Raw genomic sequence first — 27,761 nt, 5'->3', positions numbered from 1 at the left:
GCAGGGAAAATTTCTCTGGGGATCATAGCAAAAGCAGGCAACAAAACCGGTTTGGTTTTCAAAACCCCCCTAGACAAAGGGAACAGCCCCCCCTCAATCGACCATTTTACCAGGCTGGTGCTTCCAATTCCCCAATAAGGTTGCTTTTTTTTCTTCCCCCCGAAATACAGGTAAACTTTAGGGGGGGGGGGGGGGGGGTTGTTTTTGGTGAAATTTAGAAAATTTTGGTACGTAAAGAAATAACCCAATTCCGGTCTAAAATTTTTTCGTCCAGTATCTCGGGAGCAAGCCCAAATTGTTCAAAACGTGCTGATCTTGTTGAAATTTTGGTGAAATTTCATTAATATTTTACGGGATGGTTTACACCTTGATTTGAATTTCTAAATGGATTTCTGCCGAAATTTCGGTATTTTGATTGGTGTCAAACTTTTATGCTACTATGAGAAAAAAGAATAACTCTATTTTTAGCGGGAGAGGCACCGGCCTTAGTGGGATGCTTCGAGGATGTGTTCAGGTTCGACCCGATCAGTACAGGCTCGTTGCACCACATTCCCAGCTATATTGTTCTATTTGTGTGGACCAATCACTTTGATGGATGAAATATATAAAAAAAAATATTTATTTTTCTTTCTAAAATAGTTATTTATACATTATTTTGTTACGAGTAATTTGCGTATAAACAGACCCTCAGACCTTTAGAGGCATTACAGGTATTTTTTACATAGCCTACAGTTTCACGGCTGCTCTAACCAAACGGCCTTCTGCTTTTCCCACAGCTGCTTTTCTACAGCACACAGCTCACAACAGCTTTTCCAAAAGCCACAACCTATCCAAACAGGGCCTGAATGATCCTGATAATGCATGTATGCTCCGAGAAATTTTAGAGTGTTTGGAAAAAATGAGAGCCGTCCATCCGACGAAATCGAACGGTGAAAACAAAGGAAGTATCATGAAGTACCTAAAGAGAAGTACCAATTTGGTGGGACTGAGTGATGCTCTTTAATTATATGTAAATCTATTTAATTCTCTTTTAAAACACTTGTACTTTAAAAAGCAATGTAACGAGCTAGCATTGTAACAAAGCTCGTATGTTCATCTCTTTCTCAAGGGAAAAAATCGAACGAGTGCTGGTCGCCCCAGAAATGTCTATAGGCTTTTTTTTCCCCCGAAGGTCCATAGCCAAAACTTGCTACTCTCTCTGAAACCGCGAATGCGACAGTGAACTTGTCCAAAAAGTTGAGGTTGGACGCTTTGCTCTGTCGCATTGATCGGCAGTTTAGCGTTGCGCATACCGTGTGCGTCCCCGTGAGACCCGAAGAACAATGAATGCTCCCTCGCATCGCAGGCACGGCCCATCTCTTTTTGTCTGGGCTTAAAGTGGGCCAACTGGCAATTTTCTTAAAAATTCTGTTTAAAATGGGCCAACTGGCGTCTTGGGTGCTCCAACAGCGCTAACTTTCTTTCGCCGGCAGTATGTTTGGGCCGCTGCGGCCTTGCAGCAGAAGATGCCAGCCAGGGCCGGCCACTCTCAATCAAGTAAAAATTCCAGGGCCGCCGCGTTCGGTGGTTCTTAGGCGCTCATTATGTCTGGGCTTTCTTGAATGGCGCCCCGGGCCTCCTGCCCGTTCGCACTGGCTGGGCCAGTGGAGAGAAAGTAGGCAGGCAGGCGCGAGCGAGCGCATTTGGCGCTGGGCCTCGTTCTCACGTCCCAACTCGATTGTTGGGCTGCGTCTGCCGCCGATTGCATCCCGAATTTCCGACCACGCCGGCCCGCTCAAGAACGGCTACAGATGCTGCTGGTTTGGTCGTTTCAACGGCGGCTTCAACTCAAACGGGTCGTTTTAGCTTTTATAGATATATAAATATTGCTATGCATCTAAGTATAAAATTATATCTAAACAATTAACAAAATTTACATATCATATATTTTGAAACAGAGGAAGTAATTTGTGCCAGCTTAAGGAGGAAGGTAGCCTTGGCATCATCGACATCGAGGTTCAGGACACCTGTCTCCTCTAAACAGTGAACAAGCTCCAGCAGGGCAGCGACAACCCCTGAGCAAACTAGGTTCGGTTATGGTACACGCCGGAACATGCGCCACGCCCCACGTCCTGCTAGCAGAACAGGGGTGCCACCACCGTCGTCCTCAACAGTGGTGCAATGACCTCCTTTTGCCTCGACAATTGGACCTCGCTTGGCCCCTTCAATCGAGCATTGTCTGCCCTGTTCTCCCACTGCCTCGAGCCTTGCATCACGGTCGCTGCCGCCTTTACTACAGGAGCCCTCGTCTTGCCGATGCAGGAGTGCCTCTCTCCCGCAGCCAGCGATGAGCTCGCGGCCCTCGTCTCCAGGATGAGCGGCCTGCGCCTTGGTGTCTCCCTCGACACCCACTACCTGGCTTGGGGGGATGAGGTTGACATACGCTTTGGTGCCCTCTACTCCATGCTGAAGCGGACGAGCTGCACGGTGCCGCACTCCGACGTCAACTGGGGGAACTTCGCCCCGATCAAGGTCCGGGTCTTCTTTTGGATCTTCCGATAGGGGAACACGCGCACGCGGGACTTTCTCCACCGTCACGGCACCACGAGCAGCTCCACTTGCCCCTTCTGCACTGACGATGAGGACGCCGTCCACCTCTTCTTCACTTGTCCACGCACCGCCAGCTTCTGGAGGTCGGCGTGCCCTCACGCCACCGTCACCTACCTCGCCGGCGCACTTCAAGCTCTACCGCTACTGGCAGGGGCGACCCTCCACACTGCGACGCTACTTCTCTTGTGAGTGATTTGGAAAAGTCGCAACAGGATGATCTTCAACACCGTCGACGAGCCCGTCGCTGCCATCGCCCAAGCCGCCAGGGAACACCTCGCCCTCTAGGTCCATCACGCTCCCCGCCGCCTAGACACTCTCCCGCTCGAGTCCTGCGCCTATGCTGCTTACATCTCCCCCTCTTTCTGCAAATTTTGCCCCCCGCACTGGATTGTAAAATGGAAACCCACCGGCTTCAGCCTAGCTTTTGAATGAGCGTGCTCTGCCCCCATTGCTCCTTAAAAAAACAGAGGAAGTAGGCTGCAGCCACACAGCTTTGGCAAGCATCCTTACCTAGTTACCTTCCTTCGTTAGAGTGAGCCTCATATGTACTTTACGCTGGGAAATAGAGCGTGTCCTAGCCCTACTCGAGGACCTACACCACGCATGTCTGATTTTTGATCGTACGGTACGGCATGCATCATCATGTATCACATATATCGTCGATCGGATATGTTTGCGACACCTATCATCTTCTTTTGTACTCGAACTGGGCATGCATGTTTAAATTGCATGCAGAACCTAATGAGAGAATATGAGATAAGCGCATCACATGATCGAGGGCGTAATGGTCGTCGGTTCTCATTCCACTTGCCTACGACTACGAGGGGAGCAACGGCCGAATGGGAGTGGAAAAGGGCAAAGCTAACCTGAGCCACAAACCCAAAAAAAAAACAAAAAAAACGTCCTCGACCGGCTTCGCTAGCTGCTGCGTGCGCTCGGCTGACCTGTCTCTCTTCCGGTCTTGCTCCACCTGGAGAACCCGACGCCACAAGATCCGCCAACAGTCGTGAGCGCACGATAACCACAAGTTCCTACTACTATACTACACGCATGTACAGTTCTTTTAGGGAAACGGTTGTGGTTCCCTTCGGCTGTTGTCCAACCAACCAATCTACTTTTCCGCTGCAGGGTAATTGCCATCCCGGGTCCAAATTAAGACCGAGCCCAAAAAACAATTGTTCTAGAACATCCTTCAAACTGCTAGTGTTTTGCGGTCTAGAATTGTATGGGCGCTATTCTACGTGCCGACAGTGTTCGTATGGGTGGGGGCGCGAGCGTTTGTAAGTAATGTGTAATTTGAAAAAAAATATTTGTGTTTTTTAAAAAAAAATACGCCCTCAAAGCATCTTATATTAAGAAAAAAAAATATAAAACAGTATAGAGTAGACAATATCAAAAGAAAAATACAATCAAATGTGAAAATAAGATCGGATTATAACTGCCCAGGCTCATCCATTATTTCAACGTAAAGACACATGTGCCACGTACCGGCGCCATGGCATCCTCGTAGCTCATGCATCCTCAAGCAATCTTCATATTTGCATTATTTCTGAACAGCTAGGAGTAGCTAAATTATTGTGTTTGAGGCAATTTCTCATGTTCCTCTCGCCCCGCTTCCAAATAGAGAGGGTAGAGGAAGGAGTCGTCAACAAAGTGGCACGCAAATAGAGAAATGAGTATATCTATAAATATCGACACGAGAACGGTGAAATAGAAAGACATGCACCACAGTTGTTGGAGAAAGCAAGTGACAAAAGGGTTAGAGTTATGAATTTCTCAACCTTTGTAAAAGCATTCGACAGTCTAAAACTTTTAGGCCACTCAACAATTGGTACAAGCAAAAGGCCATGTAGGCATGCTTTCGTAGAAGAGCTTTTATCGTTTGGAGCCTCTGCCTAAAAATTAGGTCGATGTTTGGATGGCAATTAGGATAACTAATTATAAGCTAATTGTGAAACTAAATATATAAATCATAGCTAATTGATGAGTAGAATCCACAACATGAGCTAATTAAGATCTAATTAGGATCAATGTGCTCTACTCATCAATTAGTTGTGACTTATGCAATTAGTCTTAATTGGCATCCTAAAGTTGGACTAATTTTTAGTCCATGGTCTCCAAAAGCTAAGGGTCTACACATGCATAGGCGCCTCAAGATGGATAGGTGCCCTAAAACATACTCCCTCCATCCCAAATTATAAGTCATTCCAAGAATCTTGGAGAGTCAAAGTATCTTAAGTTTGACCAAATTTATATGATAATATAATAATATTTATGATGTCAACTAAGTATCATTAGATTCTTCATCAATTATATTTTCATAGTATACCTATTTGATGTCATAAATCTTTATAATTTTCTCTATAATTTTGGTTAAACTTGAGATGTTTTAATTCTTCAAGATTTTTGGAATGACTTATAATTTGGAATGGAGAGAGTATTAGATAAGCAGTGCTAGCATGTAATAGAGTCCTAACAAAGTAAAATAATTGTTCTGTTCGTCTCTGGAATTCATGACATATTTACGTGATACTTGTTGGAGATGTCTCTCCTGCATTTGAAGACCTTGTCCTAGAAGCCCGGGGTACTCCCGAAACCCCTGGTGACGTGATACTCTGGAAGCCTTGAATAATGCTCTAAAAGTCCTGAAGTACCAGTGTCTCGAAGCCCTAAGACTTCGGCCAGACTACTCGCGGGCCCACACACGGGGATCTGCTGAAACTGGATATACGTACGATGATTACTAGCTAGAACGGCGCGCCTCGCCGCGCCCGTAGAGCACGTGCGCCGGTGATGTGGGTATGGCATGTGTACCACAGAATAGCATTAACACACATCACACGCGGATACAATGCACAGTGAAAAAACAGATTACTGAGATGAAGCATCACATTTCAACGTAAGTTGCAGGTGTATGGATGTGTGGAACTTTGCAATTTTGAATAAAAAAACAACCTGATGGGGTGGAACCTGGTGTGCATAAAGGCATACAGGAAGATAATAACTCATCATAGTAAATTTAACAGAGAATAAGAAATCTTAGTTTTTTTTCACAATAACTTAACTAAGAAGATGGAGAATATAGCACCATGATTTTGAATAGTGTATGCCTCATCAGCGCGGGAAGCGACAGCCGTGAGGTCAAGTAGACGGCGACGATTTCGTTGACACACAAGGACGACACATAGCTTAGATGGTAAGGTTCCTTGTGTGAAACTTGCCCACCAGAGTTGGAGTTCTCGACTCCGGCACTGGTGCTCGCATTTTTCTAGATTTATTTTAGGATTTAACCGACACTATTCTTTCAGTGGTAGGTGACGTGCCCGTCGACAGTGATGCGCCAATGGTGACTTCATCAATCTCGAGAATTTGCTGGCTTAGTTTTTCAGAGGTGCTCATAGAGGTAGGGTTGCGTGCGTGTGTTCGTAGGGACGAGTGTGCGTACATGTACGTGAGTATCTGCGTTTATACTGTGTGATTTGTAAAAAATAAAATAAAAAAGAATGAACAATAGTAGGATCGTTGGGAGGGCGCCAATCCTTCCAACGATATACATATCATTATATAATGTAGATTTTGTATAGGATCATTTTACCCCTGGTTAACCATTGGTCAACATTATGTACCTAGGGGAAGACCATCTTTTGTACTAGGCCTCTCTTGAGCTATAATACCACCATGTACCTTACATGGAATTGTCTGACCTGGAGAATTCATTAGACACATTGGGAGCTTACCGACCGAACGTAGGGAGCCTTGCGGCTTCAAACCAGGATAAATCTTATGCCAGTTCAACTCTCGGATGCAAGGCTCGTAAAAACATCCGACCATTCTCTCCGAACTCGTGTTGTTTTCTCACAACAATATTGAATGAAATAAAATATCCCTAGAGATGGAATAAATTGTGAAAAACAGTTTCATATATACAATATTTTTTTTATACGAGGAGATTTAACGAGACGGACCCATCTGGATGGCCTACAAGCCCGAATGTCATCATGTGGGACATTTTTTTTAAGTGCTAAAGTGCTGGTTGCTGTGGGACGTACAGTAGCATACTGGTAATAGTAAAATAAAGTTTCACATCGTAGATCACGCAGGTGTTCATGTCCGGATTGATATTCGTGGTTAGAGAAAATATCGAATTTATATGGAGTGTCGCGTCAATTTACGTTATTTGCTAAACTGAAAAAACAAAGAAAGAAAAAAAAAGAGAGAGAGCGCCCCGAGGCCCCTTGCTCCCGGTCCCACCCACTCCCGACACCTGGCATCTCCCCCGGTGCGCTGCTGCGCTCGCGCGCGTCGCGGACCGCGAATAAAAGAAAGTGCCCCGCCACGTCACGTCCTACCGGGCACCACAAAAGATAAGACCCCAGCGGGCCCCACAGGTGCCCTGCTCCCCCAGCGGCCCAGCGTTCCTCCCACACGTCGCGGCGCCACGTGCACAGGGTGCCAGGGCCGCACGCAGGCCTCCCCCCGCGGGCCCCACCTCCCGATGCGCTTTTCCACCACAGCCGCAAAGCCCCCGGGCTTGCATAGCCTGCATGCACCGCACGATGCGGCGGGGCGGGGCATCGGGGCCGTCCACGCGCCGGCGCGACGCTGGCCACGAGTTTCCCGCGGGGGCGATCGGACGGCGCGGGAAGGAGGAGGGGCGGGGCGGACGGCCGGGATGGCGTCTCCGTTAGAAGGGGTGGAGCGGGTGGAGGAACGGCGGCCACAGGTCCTTGGCGATCGTGGGTGCCCTGGAAAAAGCGCAAGGCGAGCCACTAGATCGCTCCCAGTTGGCCGCCAGGTGGGCCCCGAGAGGGGCGCGGGGCTGCTCCGGGCGCTCCCAGCCGCAAATTATTCATTATTGGGTGTGACCTTTTGGGATTTGCGGATGGGTCCCTGCGGAAGCCAGGTTTTGCGGGTGGCTCCCGTGGAAGTTTCCTGGCTGTGGGTTTAACTGACGGGAGGAACACCGAAACAGCGTGGTAAAATTTGTGTCTACTGTTTATTCTGAGAGGGAAATGATTCTGGAAATGGAAACTGCTACGAATATTGCTGCTGCTGCTGCTTCGATTCTGAAGGGCAACTGTTCGTCTAGCTGTTTGCGTGTTAACTGAATTAGTGTTCACTTGTACCGCTGATGCTTTGTGATCTGTTTCCCCGTGCCTTTTCCCTACCTGTTTAAAAGTTAGCACACCTATTTAAATTCTAACAAATATCTTTACCAAATTTGTGTATTTTGGATCTCTGATTCTAGTGCCAAACATGTTTCACTGCTGCATATGCTTCACAGTTACAATAGCTGCAGTCACTCATATTGTGCACATGCTTTTAAAATTTGTTACATACGGTTACATCTTTTTTTAAAGAAGTGTTGCAGTTACATTAGAATTTCTCTTAAAAGACTCTTGGATCAATCTAGGTTTTTGTTTCTTCCTATTAGTAGTCAATTTAAGGACAGAAGTTTAATGTCAAAGTTTAATAATGGAGGTTGATGTGATCTCCAATTTTTATCTAATTTACAACGGAGGTATATTATAGCTCGTACAATACTAGCAAAACATGATTCAATCAAGCAGGTAAAGAAAAGAAGGGCACCACTTCCCTCTTTTATAGGTCAAAATCTGCCTTATTTAGAACTATCCCAAAATGATGCAATGAGACAACATTCCACAAAAGAAAGGGTGGTAAGAAATCTTGATCTTTTCCTGTATAGATGCATAAGGTAGTAGCTAGCACAACACCCTCCATGTGTGGTGCACCAGGATATGCTGTCATTGGACTCTCATTTTCTTTCATTAGTAGATACTGCATGTATACAATCATATATTCAGAGTGACCACTGATCATGATCATAATAAGTACTACACGCACTTTCCAAAAGCTGACTAGTAGGACGACCCTGGCCACCCTCCCAGCTCCTTGCCAAATCGAGACAGGGACAGATAGGGAACGGTCAGCCAGCAGCAGTCCCTGGTCTGCTTATAAATAAAATAAATAAATAAAATAAGCAACTCTCGTGCAGCGGCTGCAATTCCGAGGATGCTGGAGGGCGTGCGCGCAAGATCGCGGGGTCCGGAGCGCGAGAAATCCACAAGAAAAGATAGTGGCTGAGATTTCTCGCGGCGCCCGCGGCGATCGCGACCCCCGCCCCCTTCCTCCCCCCCGCGCAGCAGCGCACAGCATACAGCACGCAGCACAGCCGCGGCCGCGCGGGCGCACCACCACACCGCAGCGAACAGCAAAGCACACCACCACCTCGAGAGGCTTCCCATTCGTCTCCCTCCACTGCCTCGCTCTGCTCTCGCTCACGCTCCCGTCCAGCTAGATCCCCCCGGGGCAGCCGATCGGTGAGGTTCCTGGCGGTGGTGGTTGTGGAGGCGGCGGAGAGGGAAGCGGGGGCCGGGAGGGTTGTGCTGGCGCGGATGCCCCTGCTGCGCCGGCGCCGGCGGGGCCGGTGATGCCCGCCGTGGCGGTCGCCTGAGGTGAGCGGGACGGGGATCGGGGTTCGTGCTTGCTCTTGTTCGTTTTTTTTCCGTGACTGGTGAAATGGTTTGGCTGTGCTGGGTTGTTGGTGCAGACCGCCGTGTGTCGGGGTGGACGGGGGAGCGGAGGCGGCGAGCACGGTTTGGGTTGGATTGGATTAGGTTGCGCTGCGTCTGTCGAGGAGGTACGGCGAGCTGCTTCTGTAGCTGGAATTAGCGGTGCCCTGTTTAAATTAAGCTCGACGCGATGGACCCTGGATTGCTACTTTTTTTTTTGTTACCTTGCAGCTTGCACAAACTACTTTTCGAAATGTCTTTGTGGTTTAGCTTTGTGATGACTGGAATCAGGTGGCGGTTCGCTTTATTTTCCCTTTCTTCTTGGGTTATGTGTTTTTTCCCGTTTTTATTAATTTAGCTGTGGAATGGATCATGGTTGCAGAAGTTGGGAATCTGAAAACCTGCAAACGTACTTGTTAATGAATTGTGCCATTTCCCTCCTGTGCTTTTGTTGCAGAGAACGTTGGGAGTTGTTCGTCGTGGTGTGTGCTTGGTAACTTCACGGGGGTGAGTTTTTTCCCTCCTCGGTGAGGCTATCAAGAGGTTGTATTGGCGCTGTGCTTTAGGACGTCAAGAGGATGTTTGTGTTGCTGTTCCTGCTGCTGAGCTAGGTTGCTTTAGGTTCTGGACATGCGAGTTATGTTGCCTGCAGATATGGGTCTCTGCTATTGTTGGTCCCAGGAGGCTGATTGCTTCACTCTGATTGGCAGAATTAGGACCCATGAATTCGAACTCGGTAGATTTAGGTAGAAAATTCACACCTTAATTTCTCTCAGAAATTTACACCAGGACCCATACACAAAGAAATAAATAGTTTGCATGATCATAAGCTTAGCATATGAGACAGCAGTGTTGGGATGTGTTTGTGCAATTCATGCTTACTTTGTTAGTTTTAACTGGATTATTTTATTCTGGCACCTGTCAGTCCAGGATGTGCTTTTTTTTCTCTAATCAACTTGGAAATTCCTTTATTGCTGTATAAAATGGCCTGTTGATTTTGGTATCATTAGGACAACATGAAGAATGATTTACTGCTGGTCTAGTTTGAAGCTAGAAGATTGTCAGATCAATTAGTTAATTTAGGCTGAAGCTTTTCTGCCTTCTTGGTTTTTTGGGTGTGTTTTAATCAGATCTAAGGATTTAATAAGGTATTTTAGTGGTAAGAAAAGGAAGAGTGTGATTTATGGTCCTCACCTTTTTCCATGTAGGGAGAAAAGCATCTTGATCAGCTCTTTCAGCAGTTGAGTTGAGGTCCTTACACAAGGTACATCTATTTCTTGCATATACACCCTCCAGTTGCTAAATATGGGATGAGTGTAGCCAAACTTTTAAACTTTGAATATATGTAAAAATAACATGTGCCAATTTTTCTTCAAATGAAATTCGTAATGGTATACTTTCTCTATGTTTATAAATATATTATGATAGAAAGCACTAGTCAAAGTTACATGGCGGAATGATGAAGATGTCCAAAATGATACTCGATTGTGCTAGAGGGAGTAATTCCTCTACTTCTGCCTTTATAGTTCTACTGCACTACATTCTTGGTTTATTTTGGTTGAAACGAGCAATAGCTTGGTTGATAGAGCCACAAGTTGTGAGGCTACTCACCTAGGCTCAAATCTAGGTGCTCGCAAGTTGTGTGAGTACCCCTAAAGGGTCCGATAGTCTACTCTCTTAAACAAAGCTAGAGAGAGTCTTCTCTCTACGTTTGAGGTTTTTTTCCAAGATAAAAGCTTAGTAGTTACCACAAATGTGTAGAAAATTGTCAGTTTTTGGCATTACTAGTTTCAATAATCTACATCCACGATGTGTCTCCTTAGAGAATGCTCCATTTTTTGGAAAAGTTCATGCATTTCAAAGCAATCAAATGTTAGTATTATCATGGAACTACGAAGGGCTAAGCTTCCGTTGAGAGACTGCCATCCAATTTTGGGCGATGAATCTTGGATGGACAAATTCTGATTGTGGAGGTGTTAACCATCACAACTTACAATAGTGATCACCTCAATGGTCGGTCGAAGGAATGTTGAAGAGATAGCGAATTTGGTGGTTCAAAGCTTCAACTTCTTGTTTGAATATGGGATGGGTCAACCTAAGGGGCTTTGTTCTGATCCACAACGACCCAGTCGTCATTTGTAGTGTCATGATCAATCCATTTGGTTCGGGCATGATGGTTCTCATAACGAAACGGATTGTGTCGATCGATCCATGCCATAACCCCCACTCTCTCCCTCGGTAGCGGCGTGGCTCTTGCACCGCCCTAATGCTGGGCAAGGGCAACTTGCCGCCTACTCGACTACTTGTGCGAAGCTACGGTGCCCATTGTTCTATCTCCATATGATGGCTTTCGTGAACTGTGAGTTCTCTTTCATGCGCGCGAAGGTTCCTCCATGTGGCGCTCCCTTCGTGATCTCCATCACAACTTCTTCCATTGTTGGCCGGTTTGGATTTCTGCTAGTTTAAATCCACCGCCATGATTTACTAAACTTAATTCATTCTTATCACTCCTTCAGCTCTCAAGATCAGCAATTCATATCACGTGGTTCCAATTGGTGCAAACCAAATCACCAAAATGACTTTGGGCGTAGGGATAGCTGTTGGGATCAAAAGAGACTGGCGAGGACACATGAATTTGATGTGTGCAAGAGGAAAAGAGATGTACGTCGTCACTGAGGAGCTAAAGAAGGAGATGTTGTGCTATTGCTGCCTGGCATCTGATGGGGACAACAACGTATTAGAGGAGGGTGCGTCGGACCGCGACGGAGTTGAACATCATGTGGCGGCACCGCAGCAGGGTTGATCCATTCGACCCTATGGGTCTTTTGGTTCAAAACCATCGGCCCTCCACAATTTCATGCGCCGAACAGTTAGGCAATTGACTCATTTCTATGGAGTGGGCCAATTATCCATAGGGTCAAATTGACCATTCCCATCTTATTTCTTGTTGTTCTCTTATTTATAGCTAGATGGAACTAGTACCTGCTAACCCTAATAGCTTGCTTATGAAGACTCTAGACTTGATTCACACCCTAAGGCAAAGATTTGACGTTACTTGACTCATAGTAATTACAACAAAGATTATACTAACCCTTCTCGTCTTTAACCTTGTGCATCGACTTTGAATTGATTTGGACCGTTCCAAGCCTTGCACGAAGCTCAGGGAATCTTACTTGCCCTAACTTGGTGTTCACTAATTAGCTGAGGCTGCCAAAGTCCTTGCGTTATTGTAGTAGTAGCAACATACTCTGCTTCACATGAATATTGTAAGCAATTGAGATTGCGTGGACTAATGTGTGGGATGTATTGCTTGAGCCCCATGGGCTGATTGTATAGGAGTACATGGCTTGGAAGGCAAGTAGCCTCTCCTAGAGATAAGGAAGGTTATACCGGGATTACAATCAATCCTAAACTAACCATATCCGGAGTTGCCTAATATACTCTAACATCCCCCTGCAGTCACAGCAGGAGCATGTAGACAATGAGACTGGAGAATAAGCCGAAGAGCTGACATCCCCGCACTCGCAACTGTTGATGTGCCGTAGATGCTGTGGCTGGAGTGGAAGCTGACGAGGCTTGTCAAGCAGATGATAGCCCCTTAGTACCGAAGTAGCCGAGGTCGAGGTGGACGTGGTCGAAGCTGTGGAGGAGGGTGCGGGTCCAAAGCGCCAGTGAAGGCGCCCGATACACAAAATCAGCGCTTCTTGCCGACAGGTTTAGCAGGACGATGAGCCGACTGCGATGGTAGATGGAGCAGCTAACGAGCGCAAATGCATCTTCGTTTAGCAACATCGGCGCGGTGTCTGCGAGCGTGCGGCAATAGGCGCGGACTCAAATCGAGAGCTAGCGTGACGAGAACTAGCAGCATGGGTGGTGCCACGGCCTGAAAAGGCGACGACACAGGTGGTGATGGCTTGATTACGAGTGCGTCGCTGCAGCCTTGGAGGGCGCAACGACAACCTCATCCTTGGGGAGGGTCGATGAAGGACTAGCGACGAACGGTAGGGCGACGCAAACCCGATCTCTGATTAGGAAAAAAATCAGCAGCAAGAGGAACCGCGGGTACAATCTCAGGTGCACCTAGCTTGAGGCCCTCACCCATAACCTTATCTCTCCCCGTCGGCAAAGGAGAGAGAGGCAGAGTGGAGGGATGGGACGAGGTGCAGCCTAAGTGGCGTCTCCACTCCTGCTGCGCGGCGGGCTGGCGTCCCCATGAGCCTCCTCCGCAACCGCGTCCTCGCGCTCGATGGCAGCTGCAGAAGCGGCACTGAGGGAGGAAGGGGATGGGCAAGCCCGACGGTGGTGCGGAGGAGAGGGCTAGCGAGGGAGGGATGGAGCCCCAACGCCACCGCGGCCGGCAAGCCATGGCGGTGAAGCGGTGCGATGGAAGGGCGTGGCGGGACGAGGAGGCTCGTTCGGCGATGGATCTCGACGAGGGTGCCGCCTGCGACGATGTCTGCAGGCGACGCGGCAACCCGGCCCGACCCCAGCGACTCCAATGGCATGGCAGCCCAGCGCCCCCACATGCATCCTCCGCAGCCACGCGCTCATGGCAGCGGTGGCGGCGGCGCAGGAGGATAGGGTTGGTGCTAGGCCATATACGTCGGAGGGGGTAATGATGATGGCGAAGGCAGCCCCACGAGATCGAATCGGCCACGGGAGAGGTAGGTCCCCTGTTGCTTGACCACGACGGCGCTGCGGATCAGAGGGATCAGCCGCGCATCCTACGAGGGCGCTGCCCGGCGGAGATCGATCTCCCTGGGGCGGCGCGAGGGCAGCGGAAGCCGGAGGCCTAGGGTTAGAACCTAGACTCATGATACCATGTAAGCAATTGAGATTGCGTGGAATAATGCGTGGGATGTATTGCTTGCCCCATGGGCTGATTATATAGGAGTACATGGCTTGGAGGGCAAGTAGCCTCTCCTAGAGATAAGGAAGGTTATCCCAGGATTACAATCAATCCTAAACTAACCATATCCGGAGTTGCGTAATGTACTCTTAAACAAATATAGAGCCACTACTTGTTGCTTGCTTGACTGCCAACTCACCATGCAGTTCTTGAGGAAGAAGTGTGTGCTGCTTGTGCTCGTGGCGTGCATGGGGAGCGAGGTGCGGCCCTAAAGCAAATGCACATAGTTGGATGCAAGATTTGACTTTTGGCCCCTAAAGCCAGGATCTATTGTTTTATTTCTTTTTTTTTCTTCACAAAATGCACATAGTTGTTGACTGTATGTTTTGCCTTGTTGTGTTTTAGAGTTGCTATTTAAATTGTTTGATAGTTCCACTGTTGCATCAGCACGATATACACTTGGCTATTCCAACATGCTGTTTCTTGAGTTTGACAAAATTATCGCGGTTCTTCTTACTGCAATGACTTCCAAATGTAGGGACTTCTTAGGGTGGTAATTGATTATTTTGAAGCTGTGAGATTCAGCACTAAACAGTCCACTCTTTGGTTTGGGTCCATCTAAGCAAAGTATCGGAACTTCAAGAACACTTAAACCCAGGTAATTGTGGTATTTTCTTTTATTTTGAGAACCCAATTGTGTCAATATTATAAAACAACTATTAAATTTGGTGCTTTTGATCATGGATTGTGATCGAAAGCTGCAATTTGATTGGGAATAGGCACTTATTATGCCCTGTTTTTCTTCTGTGGTGGCAGGTTACAGTAAGTGTTTGGCCTTAGCAGGTGAGCTTGATCTCTTCTTCTGCTACTGCTTTACTACTTCTCCATGCTTTTGATTGGTTTTATGAATCTAATCCATTTCTTTTCTTGGAATGGTTGCATAATTTGAAAACTTGCGAGTTTTAATATGATTCTAGAGTTGAAGATAAGGAGGGGAGCTAGGTTTAAACTCTGCTGACTTGGTTTTTGCGTGCAACAGATCAACTACAATTTTCAGTAGGTAAGCAGAATGGTGGGTGATCCTGTGATTTTTCAGTTGAAGTAACTCATGTGATTATGGAACCATTTAGTTTTCTCAATTAGTTGTACACTTGTACCTTGTTTTAGGTCCAACATAGTTTCTTCTTAGTGAATATCTCTCTCTATATACGCACGCATGCACGCACTCAAACAAAAGAATTTCTAGACCTCACATGAGTCTTAGGGCTCCAACACCTGAATTTTTGTGCCTCAGATTTGTGCACTAGAGATGGTCGTAGAGGTAAGAAAAAATCATGCTTTTTAAGGCCTCCTAAAACATGATTTTTTACCTCAGTTACAATCAGTTCTTATTGGAATTTAAGTTACTTTACAGTAGAGTTGCATTGACTTTTTGGTGTAATGTTCGAGGAATGATGGTGGGATAAAAATTCGGATGTTAAGAGGCCCCAATACCACCAAATATTTTTGTTAGCACAAAGATCTAATCTGATGTGTAGATCTTAACACTGAATGACTGAAAAATAGGGTGTTAGCCTGTTAGGAGCCCACAAACACCTAGTTATCGTATAAATACCCCCTAAGAAAATTGGAAGCAGAGAGTAGTTTATATTTTTAGATGAGGTTCACGAGTATCTAAATGATGCTGCTCTATGTTGCGTCTTTTGCAGAGTAATGGCAATTGGATCAATTCAAGTAGGTGAGTGGAATTGATCCTTTTGAAGATTCTGATCCAAGTCAATTCACGAGTAGAGTCGTGAATTCTTTAGGTTTTATCGTGGAAATTTAACACTAATTTGGCTGCTCTTTTGGGGCCGGGTGCACAAATTTGAAATATTGGGAGTACTGGTGTGATATAGAGGTCTAGGAGGAGATATGAGGTACTACTTGCGTCAGGTCCAGCGTTTGGTTGGAGATATGGAAGGAGGAGCTCTCTTGTTTATAGATGACCTCAACTCCAAGTGACCAAGCGAGCAGCTGTTGGACAATTCCTTTCTATTTCTGTTTCTTTTTCCTGGATTTGGAGATGGAGGTGAATTCCTCTGGTGAGGAAACGGTGGTAAAGGTGAGTTGTTGTGTGATGTGTTTGTTGTTTTCTGATAAAGAAGGAAGATTTTATCACTGTTTTATGTAGGTGAGAAAGCCGTACACGATAACAAAGCAGCGGGAGCGGTGGACTGAGGCAGAGCACAAACGGTTCCTTGAAGCCTTGAAACTTTATGGCAGAGCGTGGCAGCGCATAGAGGGTAAAATCTCCAAAGATATTGTATTCAAGTAGTTTTATGCTATTGTTTCCTGACTTCAACAATCTCCATTTGGTTTATTCATGTAAATTTAGTTTGCTTATTGATATGGATTTGTACTTTTTTCTGTTTGTTGTCTGGCTTCTGAATTATTCCATAGAGCATGTTGGGACAAAGACGGCTGTGCAGATCAGAAGTCACGCTCAGAAGTTCTTCACCAAGGTTCTTTCTTTATCTGATTGGCTAGTGCCTTTGTTTGGTTCACCACTGTTTCCCTAGCTTTCTTGTTGCCATCGCCTTTAGATTAGCTGAACAGCATTTGTGTTTGTGTCCTGATTTTTCGGTTCCAAACTTCACTGCATTGTTTTCTTGTTTTCTCTCTTTATTTCTTTCGATGTGTGTGCCACAGTGATGGGTTTGAAGAATGCATGATTTATTTCTTTTGATTATCATGACTTGAAAGAAAACATCATCTTGACCGCAGTGCTCTGTTTATTGCGTAATAGATTAAAGTAATGCATATAGAAATTGGGAAAACATGCTAGGAAGTGTACTTTTACCTGATTCATTTATTTGCATATGACATTGAGCTTAATGACTGAAGTGCAAAATAATGGGATGGGGGAACTTGGTAGAGTAACATGGAGATTTTTCATTGTGTATGACAAATATTAAGTTGCAAATAAATTTCTTGAATGCTGGATTTGATGAAGATAAAAGATCAGCATACTACTAAACGCATAACATGATATGAGCCGAAAAGAAGTATTCGCTGTTTCTGTTCATCCCCTACTGCCCTTTCCTCTGTTCCTTTTTCTGCTGGCGACCTGTCTGTCCTGTACCTTGTAGGGGCTGGGCTGCCACCACGGTTATTTAAGAACTCACATCTATCAGCACTTCACGACTTGCCATTTGCCACCCTGCCTCACATCCATTGACATAGGCTATCCCACATGTCAGTGAGATGGGGTGGCAAATCCTGAACCAGGCAATCATAAGATTGGAAAATTTATAGGACAGCCATTGAATTGTTGCCTCTATGAGATTACTCCATCCCTCTCCATGACATCCTTGCCAGATGTATGGTAGAGAGGATGGCAAGGTTGGTATTTTGAGAAATATGATGGTTTTCTGGGCTCTGAAAGCTCATATATTCCAACCAAACATGCCTATCTGATCTTGCTTTTGGTGTTTTTGGTTAGTAGGTGATTAAGGGATGAAAGCGCTGCGCCATTGTACTCAACTACTCACCAATATCGGAGATGCTTTCACATAAAATTTAGGGTGACAAGCAGCATACTGTTAGCGTAATGAATACATATGGTGCTTATAATTTTACCCTTTTTTTACAAGCGGACTTTTAGGTGGAGCAGGGAAGAGATGGGTGAGTTAAAAAAAATCCACCCTCCACTCAGCTGAAACAATGTTGGAATTTGGAAATCATGGTGAGGCTTCTACGTACAGGCTGAGGGCAATTCTAAGCAGTTAGTGAAGAACAGTCTGCATTCTAGCAGTCACTATCTTAAATATATTATTATTGGAGAGTGATCATTTGGCCTATCTAGGTTTGTTAGATTAGGTTGCTATATTGAGAACCTAAAGGGTGAAAGGAACATTTGGAATGTCCACTATTGCTCATGGCATTAACTAGTTCACGGGCCTTCCTCAAACCATCACACTTCAGATGCACTGGTATATCTATATCAATACTTTAGGCAGTAATCACGGCCATATAATGATAGCTACTGGTTGACTTTTGTGAGCTGAAATTCACTGGGGGCTTCTTTTTGGATCTGATTTGGTGGTGACCAACCTTGTAATGTATTGCGGTTCATTAATCGGTAAACATTGCTGGGAAGATAGTTAGATAGCTGTCAGCTTTGAGGGACAGTAGACTGTAGATTAGAAAGGGGATTTCACTACTTCTTTCTTGGTTCCAAATGGATCCCCGGCCCCTTCTTTTTTTGAAACTGGATGCCAGGCCTCCTGCTTATATAGAGGTCGAGCTAGCCCTAACCTTAACAACCTAACCTCATCCCTACTAACTAACCTTATGGTGACTGGCAGCACTACAATACCACAACAATGCTACAGTACTTGGGCATGCTGCCATGCCATGCTGGGCCAAAGGCCCATGACTCAGCCTGCCCCATAACAAACCCAAACCAAAGATTCAGTTTTATTTGTGGAAACCTGTAAGTAGCAACATGCACACAGAATTCTAATATTTTACTGCTTTTGATATCCCTCAGTTATATTTCTGGTAATGTCACAAGGTGCATCTTGCTGTAATCTCCTCAAATCCAACTGTGCTGCATTCCTGCTTGGTCAATGATGATGGTTATTATGGTTGGCGTTCCAAGATCTAACTGAACCGCGCCATGGCAATCTGAGATCAGGAAATGATATTTATGATACATAAATTACTTTAAAGCTTTCTCATATAACCTGCACAGTAGGGATGGCATCTTTTTTATGCAGTTAACGTTGTTTACTTAATTACTGGTCAAGAAAAACTGCCCAAACGACTTTTGGACTACATAACTTTCCATGTTTTTCAGTTAAATTTAATGTTGAAAACCTTTTGTGGTCCATCAGGACAATTTAAGATAACTTGGAGTGTCAGCACCATGATGGCAGGAAGATAGGTTTAAAGTGGTCTCATAGCCAATATATCCATCAGTAAGGATCTTGAGTGTCTTGCCTTTCATAGAAGTAGCTCAAAAGATCTGGTGCTATCATATGCATGGATATTGTTATGCAGGTCAGTGTTGGTTGGAAAGTTATCTGTCCTCCCAGTCAAATTATATTGATTTCCACCCAAGTTGAACTAGCTACTTGGTTTTGAAATTATTCAGGGTTGTTTTTAAAGATAAGATGACTCCTCAGGTATGAATTGATGAGTATTTCTATGGATTTGGGTAGAAAATAATGAATCAAGGCTCCATAGGTCCTCTTTCTCCCCAGTCTATTCCTATCCCTCTCCTCTCTAGAATCATGCATGCTTTTCAGCCGGCACCATCTTATTGGAAGGAATGACAAAAACTGATACGGCAAGCTGAAATGATGAAATCTCACTTTTTCTGTAAAATGTTAACATACTGATTTCTTGCCAGAATATTCCAGTTCGACATAGTAACTATATGTTTTCCCAATATACCACTAGACAAGGCCTTCCTGTCTAATCACCATAATTTGTTACTTTATACCTGAACATGTTTGAAAAGATTATCAATGAAGTCAGAAGATTCTTACTTGTTTTGGCTTTTACCGGTGCCCAATTCATTATTGATAATTAATATTATGATAAGAGTTCATTAATCCAATTATAATGCTTTATATTGGCTGATCAACCTCTGAAGTTAACAACAACAAGAAACAGTAGGAGGGTGAGATCCAGAGGCAACATTCAAATGCGAATTGAGAACCCTATTGAATGATACCTAACCAGCCCCTTTGTCCCAGTAATTAAGGGACTGGCTAGACTGCAAGTCTGTATGTGCTTATTGTGATGATCCAGTCGCAGTTCTCTAGTGGCTCTTTTGATTTAGTCCAAATTTACCAGCAGCTTCAGGTTTGTCAGCAACACTAAAATATATATTTCTTTCTGATGTGATTGGAGGTTTTGAGTAAAGAATCTTTCTTTATTTCCTTAGAAGGTTGTTAAAGAAAGAGAAAATTACATGTTTGTATTTTATTCCATTCACACACGTTCCCCACCATCCAGTTTCATCCTGCAAGTGCAATGTGGGGATAATTAGGAAGATGTAGATGGAGGCAAAGGTTTTTAACTTTTCTGTGCCCTACTTCTGTCCTTTTTATCAAGCCACATGCCAAGGCAAAAGTTCGCTGCTGAGTGCTGACAAGCCTGCGGGTACCAAGAATGTTTTCCAAAAACTGTTGCCTTTTTCTGTAGTTCTAATCTCTCGTTTTCCATGAGATGGTTTCAGAGTCACATTTTAGTTTTTTTAGGACAGGATTGCCCAGGTGCCACCTAGTGCTGCCCATCATTGTCATCATTGCTAACCCACTTATCAGTTCTGCTCATTGTCCTCGGACAAGCTTGTGGACAGTACCCTTTCCATCCTTCTGGCAGTTGGCAATCTGTAGATCAGCAAAACATAGTGTATTGTCTCTACTTTAGACTTTTAAAGCTATCTAATAGCAACTGCTAATTGCCTCATGATTGAAATATCCTCCCTCCCTTTGTAAATATATGACTAATTAGCTTGTCCTAAATGTCATTTTATCTAATTTCATAATTTGAACAATCGGGCATAATTTGCAAATGTGGTATGACCTAGATAAAATGTTAACTTCAGGGACTGGGAAATTGCCAAACTTGAAAATTTTCGTAATTTTGGTTGAGCATGACTTGGCTAAAGGGATCAAAAGACTATTGTGCTTATGTTGCATGCTTTGAACATTTTTTCTTCATAAACAAACTGTTTATTCATAATATTAAGAAAGAACTGATGCAAACAGAAAATCAACTTGTCACTGCCATTGCCCTTTCCTCCTCTGAGACACATATTCTCCAACTATTTTCTGATTGGCTTGAATTTGTATATTGGTGCTGAACTCTGCCAGCTAGGAAATGCATGTTCCCAATATTGGTGGCCTCTATAAGCTGACAATGTTTTCAGTTACCTTGTAAATTCTAGAAATTTACAGACTAATGAAACCCAGTCAGTGGCAACAGTTCAAGTACTCAAAAGATTTTGTTCCTCAAGCATGTTATTTTGTTTCTATGTCTGCACCTAACAAATTAGGAAATTTGCAGTTGGAAAAGGAAGCTATGAACAACGGGACTTCTCCAGGGCAAGCTCATGACATTGACATACCTCCACCACGGCCTAAAAGGAAGCCTAACAGTCCATATCCTCGAAAAAATGGTCTCAGCTCTGAAACACCAACGAAGGAACTTCCAAATGACAAGTCATCAAAATCAAATATTACACTGAGCAGTGGCAATGTACAAATGGTAGGCGATATGTCTCTGCAGGTAAATGCTCCATGGTATTATGTTTTCTTAGGATTTTCCTAATTTAACCTCTGTATTAATATCTTTCATTTTCTTTAAATGTAAACCGGCTTGCATCCAGAAATTTCAGAGGAAAGAGGTGTCTGAAAAAGGAAGTTGCTCGGAAGTTCTTAATCTCTTCCGAGATGCCCCATCTGCATCATTTTCTTCAGTTAACAAAAGCTCTTCGAATAATGGTGTACCCAGGGGGGTTGAACCAACCAAAACAGAAATCCGAGATATGACCACCACGGAAAAGAATTCTATTAATCCCACCATGGAAGAGGATGTAAAAGAGATCGATGTTCCGGAAATTGGAAGGGTTAATGGAATCCACGTCAGCTCTAAATGTGACTATTCTAATGAAGAATATTTGGACTTCTCAATGCAACAAATGAAGCTAAAGCCAAAGTCTTCGGAGACAACATACGTGGACAAACAAACTGCAAGGACCTCACACTCCCTGGCGGAGAGAAATGGGGCAACTAGCATTCCTGTTACTGGAACCGACGGAACTCGTCCTGATCAAACAGGCGATCAAGTGGGAGTCAATGGAAGTATGAACCCATGCATCCATCCAATGCTTTCTACGGATCCAAAATTTGATAGCAGTGCCACACCACAACCTTTTCCTCATAACTATGCTGCCTTTGCTCCGATGATGCAGTGCAACTGCAACCAAGATACCTACAGATCATTCGTCAACATGTCATCCACTTTCTCCAGCATGCTTGTTTCCACATTGTTGTCAAACCCTGCCATCCATGCAGCCGCTAGGCTCGCAGCATCGTACTGGCCAGCAGCAGAAGGTAACACTCCTGTTGATCCAACTCAAGAAAATCCTGCAGAGGGTGTTCAAGGAAGGAACTTAGGCTCTCCTCCAAGCATGGCTTCTATCGTAGCAGCTACAGTTGCTGCAGCATCTGCATGGTGGGCAACACAAGGTCTTCTCCCTTTTTTCACTCCCCCCATGGCTTTTCCATTTGTACCAGCTCCTAGTGCTGCCTTTACCACAGCAGATGTTCCACGACCTTTAGACAAAGACAGAGATTCCCCGGTTGAAAATGCACAGAAGGGATGCCAAGAGGCTCAGAAACAAGGCCAGTCTGAAGCTTTGAGAGTTGCTGTGTCTTCAGAGTCTGATGGGACTAGAAAAGGCGACATGTCTCTCCATACTGAGTTAAAGATATCTCCTGTCCAGAATACCGATGCTGCACCTACTACAGGAGCTGACATTAGTGATGCATTCAGGAATAAGAAAAAGCAGGATCGCTCTTCATGTGGCTCCAACACACCTTCAAGTAGCGATGTAGAGGCAGGAAATGTTCCTGAGAAAGAAGATAAGGCTAATGACAAGGCAAAGCAAGCCTCCTGCAGTAACTCTTCAGCCGGTGACACTAACCACCGCAAATTTAGAAGCAGTGGAAGCACAAGTGATTCATGGAAGGAAGTTTCTGAAGAGGTTGTAGCCTACCAACAATATGCAAAATCACTTCTATCTAAATATTTGAGCATCCATCATTTTTCTAATTCACATTTTTGTTGACAGGGTCGTATGGCTTTCGATGCGCTGTTCAGTAGAGAAAAGCTTCCACAAAGCTTTTCTCCCCCACAGGCAGAAGAATCAAAGGAGGTTGCCAAGGAGGAGGAAGATGAAGTGACCACAGTGACGGTTGACCTCAACAAGAACGCCACAACAATTGATCATGATCTTGACATGATGGATGAGCCAAGAACTTCCTTCCCCAATGAACTGTCACACCTGAAGCTTAAATCACGCAAAACAGGCTTCAAACCATACAAGAGATGTTCGGTGGAAGCAAAGGAGAATAGGGTGCCGGCTAGCGACGAGGTTGGTACCAAGAGGATTCGTCTTGAGAGCGAAGAATCAACCTGATTCGCTGCTTACATGGTTGCCTGCCGGCCTCTACCTCGAACTTCATGTCAAAAGTTATATTTACATCTAAGCTATTATAGGACTTCAGACCTTGCAATGCAATGCTTCACTAAACTCAATTTATTGTGTGCTGTATTTTAATGCTTGCCAAGCAGCCCGTCTAGACTGCTTTTAAACCTTATCTCGTAGACTCTGAATTAAGCATTAAGCGACTATTGAACTTCTTGGTCAAAAGGTTTTTTTAATCCCTTATATGCTTTATATTTTGGGAAAGGAAAATAATTGAAATTTGATTGATTTTGCCTGGTCATGCATTTATGTAGCACACTTGATGTAAAAGTTTATTTCATCAAGTTGTAGAATAGGCTTAGCAGATGAACCTTGTGACTAATCTAGTGGAGACTATATTTTTAACCTCATGTCTGCTGTTGCCAATAGGTTGTTTGTATAGAAAACTTAGAAAGTACTCACAGAAGTATTTTGCTTCAGCTTTAACTTGCTTTATGCTTTCATGGACTTCCATTATTTAGTCTCCAACATGCTATATTTCTATTTCAATTTGACTAAATAAATTTATGTTTTTAAATATATGTTGAGCTGCTAGCATTATTCGTATTACAATTAAAAACCAAGATGGCTCACGATCTAACTTGTCTAGTTAAAAACACGTATTATTGCCCAAATTACACTGAGATCAACATGGAGAACATCTGAGATTTGAAGGTTCTACGCTTGACCTTTGGTTATTTCAGAATTTCATGTGTTACTTGTAAGCTGATATGTACTCTAAAAAAATTGGGTTGCTATGTACTCAAAAAAACTGTAAGCTGCTATGTATGGAACTTATTGCCAATTGGAGTACCTCATTTGGCTTCTGTTTAAGATGCTGAAAGGATTCACACAGATCATTGAAGATGTGATGTTATCCACTTGCCTGCTCTAAGGGCAAAAGGTGTCCGGGGAGTGGAAAGAACGTGTTCAACGCTCGTCCACTTGTAAACTCGTCAACTTCAGTTCAAATGGTTCCTATTTTTCTGACAGGCAGTTCAGATGATTCATAAAACTGGGCATGTTGCATACAAGTTGCAACAAAGATATATTTCTGTAACAGATCAGGCCGTGTAAACATAGTTGCCTGTTACCGAGGGATAATGCTTCATATCAAGAATCAGTTACAGTCAGTATGTTTTTTTCCTTCAAAAATAGCTTTTGACATGGCATTTGCAATCTAGCCATTTTGGTTTGGCTCAATCAGAGTAAATATCAGAGAAACCAGCATATGAACTTTTTCTGCAGAATTTACCTTTGTTGTTGTTCTTTGTCAAAACCGAGTAAATAGTTATTACTATATGCACTCCTATATTTTCTCTGGTAATGCCAATACTCTTTCCTTCATAATTTGCAGTTTGCTCCTGCGCGCTACCAAGAGCTTAATTGTGATTCAGGGCGCTGTGGTAAAACTCAGTATGACAACCATTGTATGACTAACTACCTCTGTCTAAGTGACCAACGTACCCGGTGCTGTTACCATTTACCAACGTACTCATAAAGAAGAAGTGTTGCGTAGATCCAATTGACCTAGTCTCTTGAGCAGTATTGCCCTATAATTCTATAGCCATGAGCCATCCCACTTGGCATGGCTAACCATTTCATCTACATGTCCAACTCAGATTAAGACGATTGGCCTCATTTTTGACCCTAAAGAAAAAACTAACGAGTCACACACTAAGCATAGCAATTATATTAAAAGATTTATCAATTTTTATTAAATCTTATAAAAAGAGATATAATTTCTTCTTTTTGTAGGGATTTTGGGAAAAAGAAGTTGCGTTTGGTCTGTTGTCCAACTAGCACCTAGGCGTATAGTGCATGGAGGTCATTGGCACATAGCTACCTTATCTAACTTGTTATGGTAACACTATAGAAACAAATTCTATAGTGCCAGAATTTGGCTAAACTACTGGCCTGAAGACATTATGAATTCTTTCTTTCAAAGAAAAATGTTTGGAACTTTCTCTTCTTATTTTTGCTTTGTATAATAGTCGCATACGAATTGGACTAAGGACAGAGATTTGGACCAGTTCTTCATGACAAATGTTCTAGTAATTTTGAAATAATGGTCACGCTGAGAGTTGACGTTGACAATAATGAAGATGCAAAAACTAGTCAGTTGCATCTGAGGATTCTGAATTTTTACAGTTAAAATTATGAAAACCCATAGGTTTATTCATATAGTAATAAATCACCACATGGAAGCTGACGCTACAAGAGACTAGGCAGATGACATCAGCGGATCAACTTGCCTGACTTGATCAACCAAGTTTAACTATCAAATTCTGTCCACTTATGCACAGTTGTTGACCTTGGGAAACTTCTTGGCTTACATTAAGTATAACCAAAGCGATAAAAAAAACCTAAATAAACATGAATGGGGACCATAGTGGTCAAATAATCAACATTTTATCCCCCCAAAAAGAAGAAGAAAAAAAGAGAAGATAATATAAGACAACAAGCACACATGTATGTATGATGTCTTATAGGGTTTTACGGTACCTATGTCCTCATCTGTGTTTCTGCTATATATTTTCTTTCAGACTAGCTATGACTTCTTTGTTTGAAACGCGGTGATTATTTCTCCTGATATTCCCCTGGGAATTGAAACGTTCCTGTGAAATTTCCTCAAAGTTCCTGAAATTGGTTGTGCTCCAACAACTAGAACAAAGTATGAACATACATTTATGATTTCAGATAATCTATGCAAAGAAAGGAGCAAACTAAGTCGGCAGCAGGGGCTGGACCAACCTGGTTGCAGTTTTCTAAGACTGCTATATAACTTATCCCACACAACTCACCATAGCACACACACCAAAATATACAAGCACAAGTTGACACAGGGCCAGCAAACTGCATCTGCTGAATTTCCAAGAGGAATCCTTAGTTTGACATGACCTGCCGCAGAAACAAGTTGCGAACCATAAAGCCATTTGTGCATGTATGTCGATGTGTATTCAGGCAGCACTTAGTGGTGTTGAAGGAATTGTTTAGTTGCTGATTGATTACTAATATTAGTCATACCTTGCTTGCCCCTGCCAATTGCAGAAAAGGACAAACCCACTTGTCCCATAAACACATTTGATTAGTGTATCAAGTAGAGGCCCCTCTTCCCCTCCCTTGCAAAGAAGCTTCTCTTGTCTCCCTCTCTCTCAAGAATCTCTAAACAAGCTCATTCCTCTCTCTAGTCATGCCCCTCTACTCTATAACCCATCAAGAGATCATATGATGGTGATAAGCTAGTCATCAAGCCCTCTTAGCTCTTCAGTTGCATGCACCTATACTCCATCTGCCTTAGATAAAAGTCTCCCTCAGATCCAAGAAACTTCCTTCAAAAACATTTCCAAGATCTTGTGCTAGATAGAGCAACCCAATTTACCCCATGTACATGGACCTGAGCTTGGGCACACTGGTCGAAGACACTCAAGAAGTGCAAGAAGAACACCAAGAAGAAGAGCAAGAAGACGACTTGTACCAGCAGCGAGCTCTAGGTCAAGATCTCCAGCATGGCGGCGGCGAGCCAAGCCACGCGACGGAGCGAGAGCACATGTTCGACAAGGTGCTGACCCCGAGCGACGTCGGCAAGCTCAACCGGCTGGTGGTGCCGAAGCAGCACGCGGAGCGGTTCTTCCCGGCGGCCGGCGCCGGGACGCAGCTGTGCTTCGAGGACCGCGGCGGCGTGCCGTGGCGGTTCCGGTACTCCTACTGGGGGAGCAGCCAGAGCTACGTCATGACCAAGGGGTGGAGCCGCTTCGTCCGCGGCGCGCGGCTCGCCGCCGGGGACACCGTCTCGTTCTCCCGCGTCGCCGCCGGCGGCGGCAGCCGGTACTTCATCGACTACCGCCACTGCCAGCGCCGCCGCCATGATATCAGCTTCGGCGATGCTGCCGCCATGCCGGCGGCGTGGCCGACAGTCACCAGGAGGGGGGGTGCAACGGTGGCCGTGGACACGGCGCTCGTCCCCGTCGCCGGTCATGGCATCGAGGTGGGACCCACAGCAGGAGCGAGGAGCTTCAGGCTCTTCGGGTTCAATGTCGAGTGCAGTGGCGACGACGGCGCAGCAGCATCGGCGGCGTCCGCCGAGTTGGAGTACGTCGACGGCGACAGCTAGCAACGGTGGTAGAGAGGGAGATTTGGTGATTTGGAAACCTTACACCATAGGTAGAGCTAGCAAATCCTATCTATACACAGTGGTTCCTTGAATCTTGATTAGTCATATTTATTTGATTCAAATAGGGATGGTGATTTGATTTTAGGTAATCTCATGAATTAATGGCGATTAGATCCTAGCTTATTCGATCTTGTCTTTTGGTTCCTCGTTCTTGTTCTTGTTTCTGTTTAACTATGTTCCTACACTTCCTAGTGCACTTGACTATGACCAAGAGGGTAATTGACTATAATTTAGTCATCTAGCTGGCTTTGAGATTTATGAATAAGTGATCTTAAGTTTTTGAATCACGATTGAATTATTGGAGTATATCCGAATCACTGCTATTCAAGGCCCTGGTTTATGCTTTATTTTATGCACATTTAGCTG

General features: G+C 44.5%; 2 protein-coding genes and 1 long non-coding RNA gene across 9 annotated transcripts; all 3 read left to right on the top strand.

Annotated features, from left to right (window-relative positions):
- Positions 1-8,772: 8,772 nt before the first annotated feature.
- On the top strand, positions 8,773-23,418 carry LOC101764638 (protein LHY). 7 transcript variants are annotated; one of them, XM_012846998.2, is made up of 14 exons: positions 8,773-9,065; positions 9,161-9,250; positions 9,580-9,629; positions 10,331-10,386; positions 14,510-14,629; positions 14,788-14,814; positions 15,011-15,031; positions 15,681-15,709; positions 15,870-16,075; positions 16,145-16,256; positions 16,414-16,475; positions 21,037-21,258; positions 21,359-22,738; positions 22,826-23,418. In XM_012846998.2, the coding sequence occupies exons 9-14, from the start codon at positions 15,956-15,958 to the stop codon at positions 23,171-23,173; spliced, it is 2,244 nt and encodes a 747-aa protein (XP_012702452.1). In that variant the 5' UTR covers positions 8,773-9,065; positions 9,161-9,250; positions 9,580-9,629; positions 10,331-10,386; positions 14,510-14,629; positions 14,788-14,814; positions 15,011-15,031; positions 15,681-15,709; positions 15,870-15,955; the 3' UTR covers positions 23,174-23,418. The 7 variants fall into 7 exon arrangements, with proteins under 7 accessions (XP_012702452.1, XP_004972799.1, XP_012702451.1 ...); XM_004972742.3 differs by having other exon boundaries at positions 14,949-15,031; XM_012846997.2 differs by having other exon boundaries at positions 15,681-16,075.
- On the top strand, positions 16,482-20,436 carry LOC111257624. The gene is made up of 2 exons (XR_002678174.1): positions 16,482-18,935; positions 19,018-20,436. It is a non-coding gene; the product is annotated as an uncharacterized LOC111257624 (long non-coding RNA).
- Positions 23,419-26,606: 3,188 nt separating the features above from the next.
- On the top strand, positions 26,607-27,335 carry LOC101777088 (putative B3 domain-containing protein Os08g0157700). Its single transcript, XM_004974362.3, has one exon. It carries the CDS (start codon positions 26,607-26,609, stop codon positions 27,333-27,335), a length of 729 nt encoding a protein of 242 aa, XP_004974419.1.
- Positions 27,336-27,761: the final 426 nt, after the last annotated feature.

The sequence above is a fragment of the Setaria italica genome, chromosome VI (genome assembly GCF_000263155.2).
Source record: "Setaria italica strain Yugu1 chromosome VI, Setaria_italica_v2.0, whole genome shotgun sequence".
Taxonomy (NCBI): Eukaryota; Viridiplantae; Streptophyta; class Magnoliopsida; order Poales; family Poaceae; genus Setaria; species Setaria italica.
Note: the sequence above shows the minus strand (reverse complement) of the source record. Positions and strands in the feature narration are given on the sequence as shown.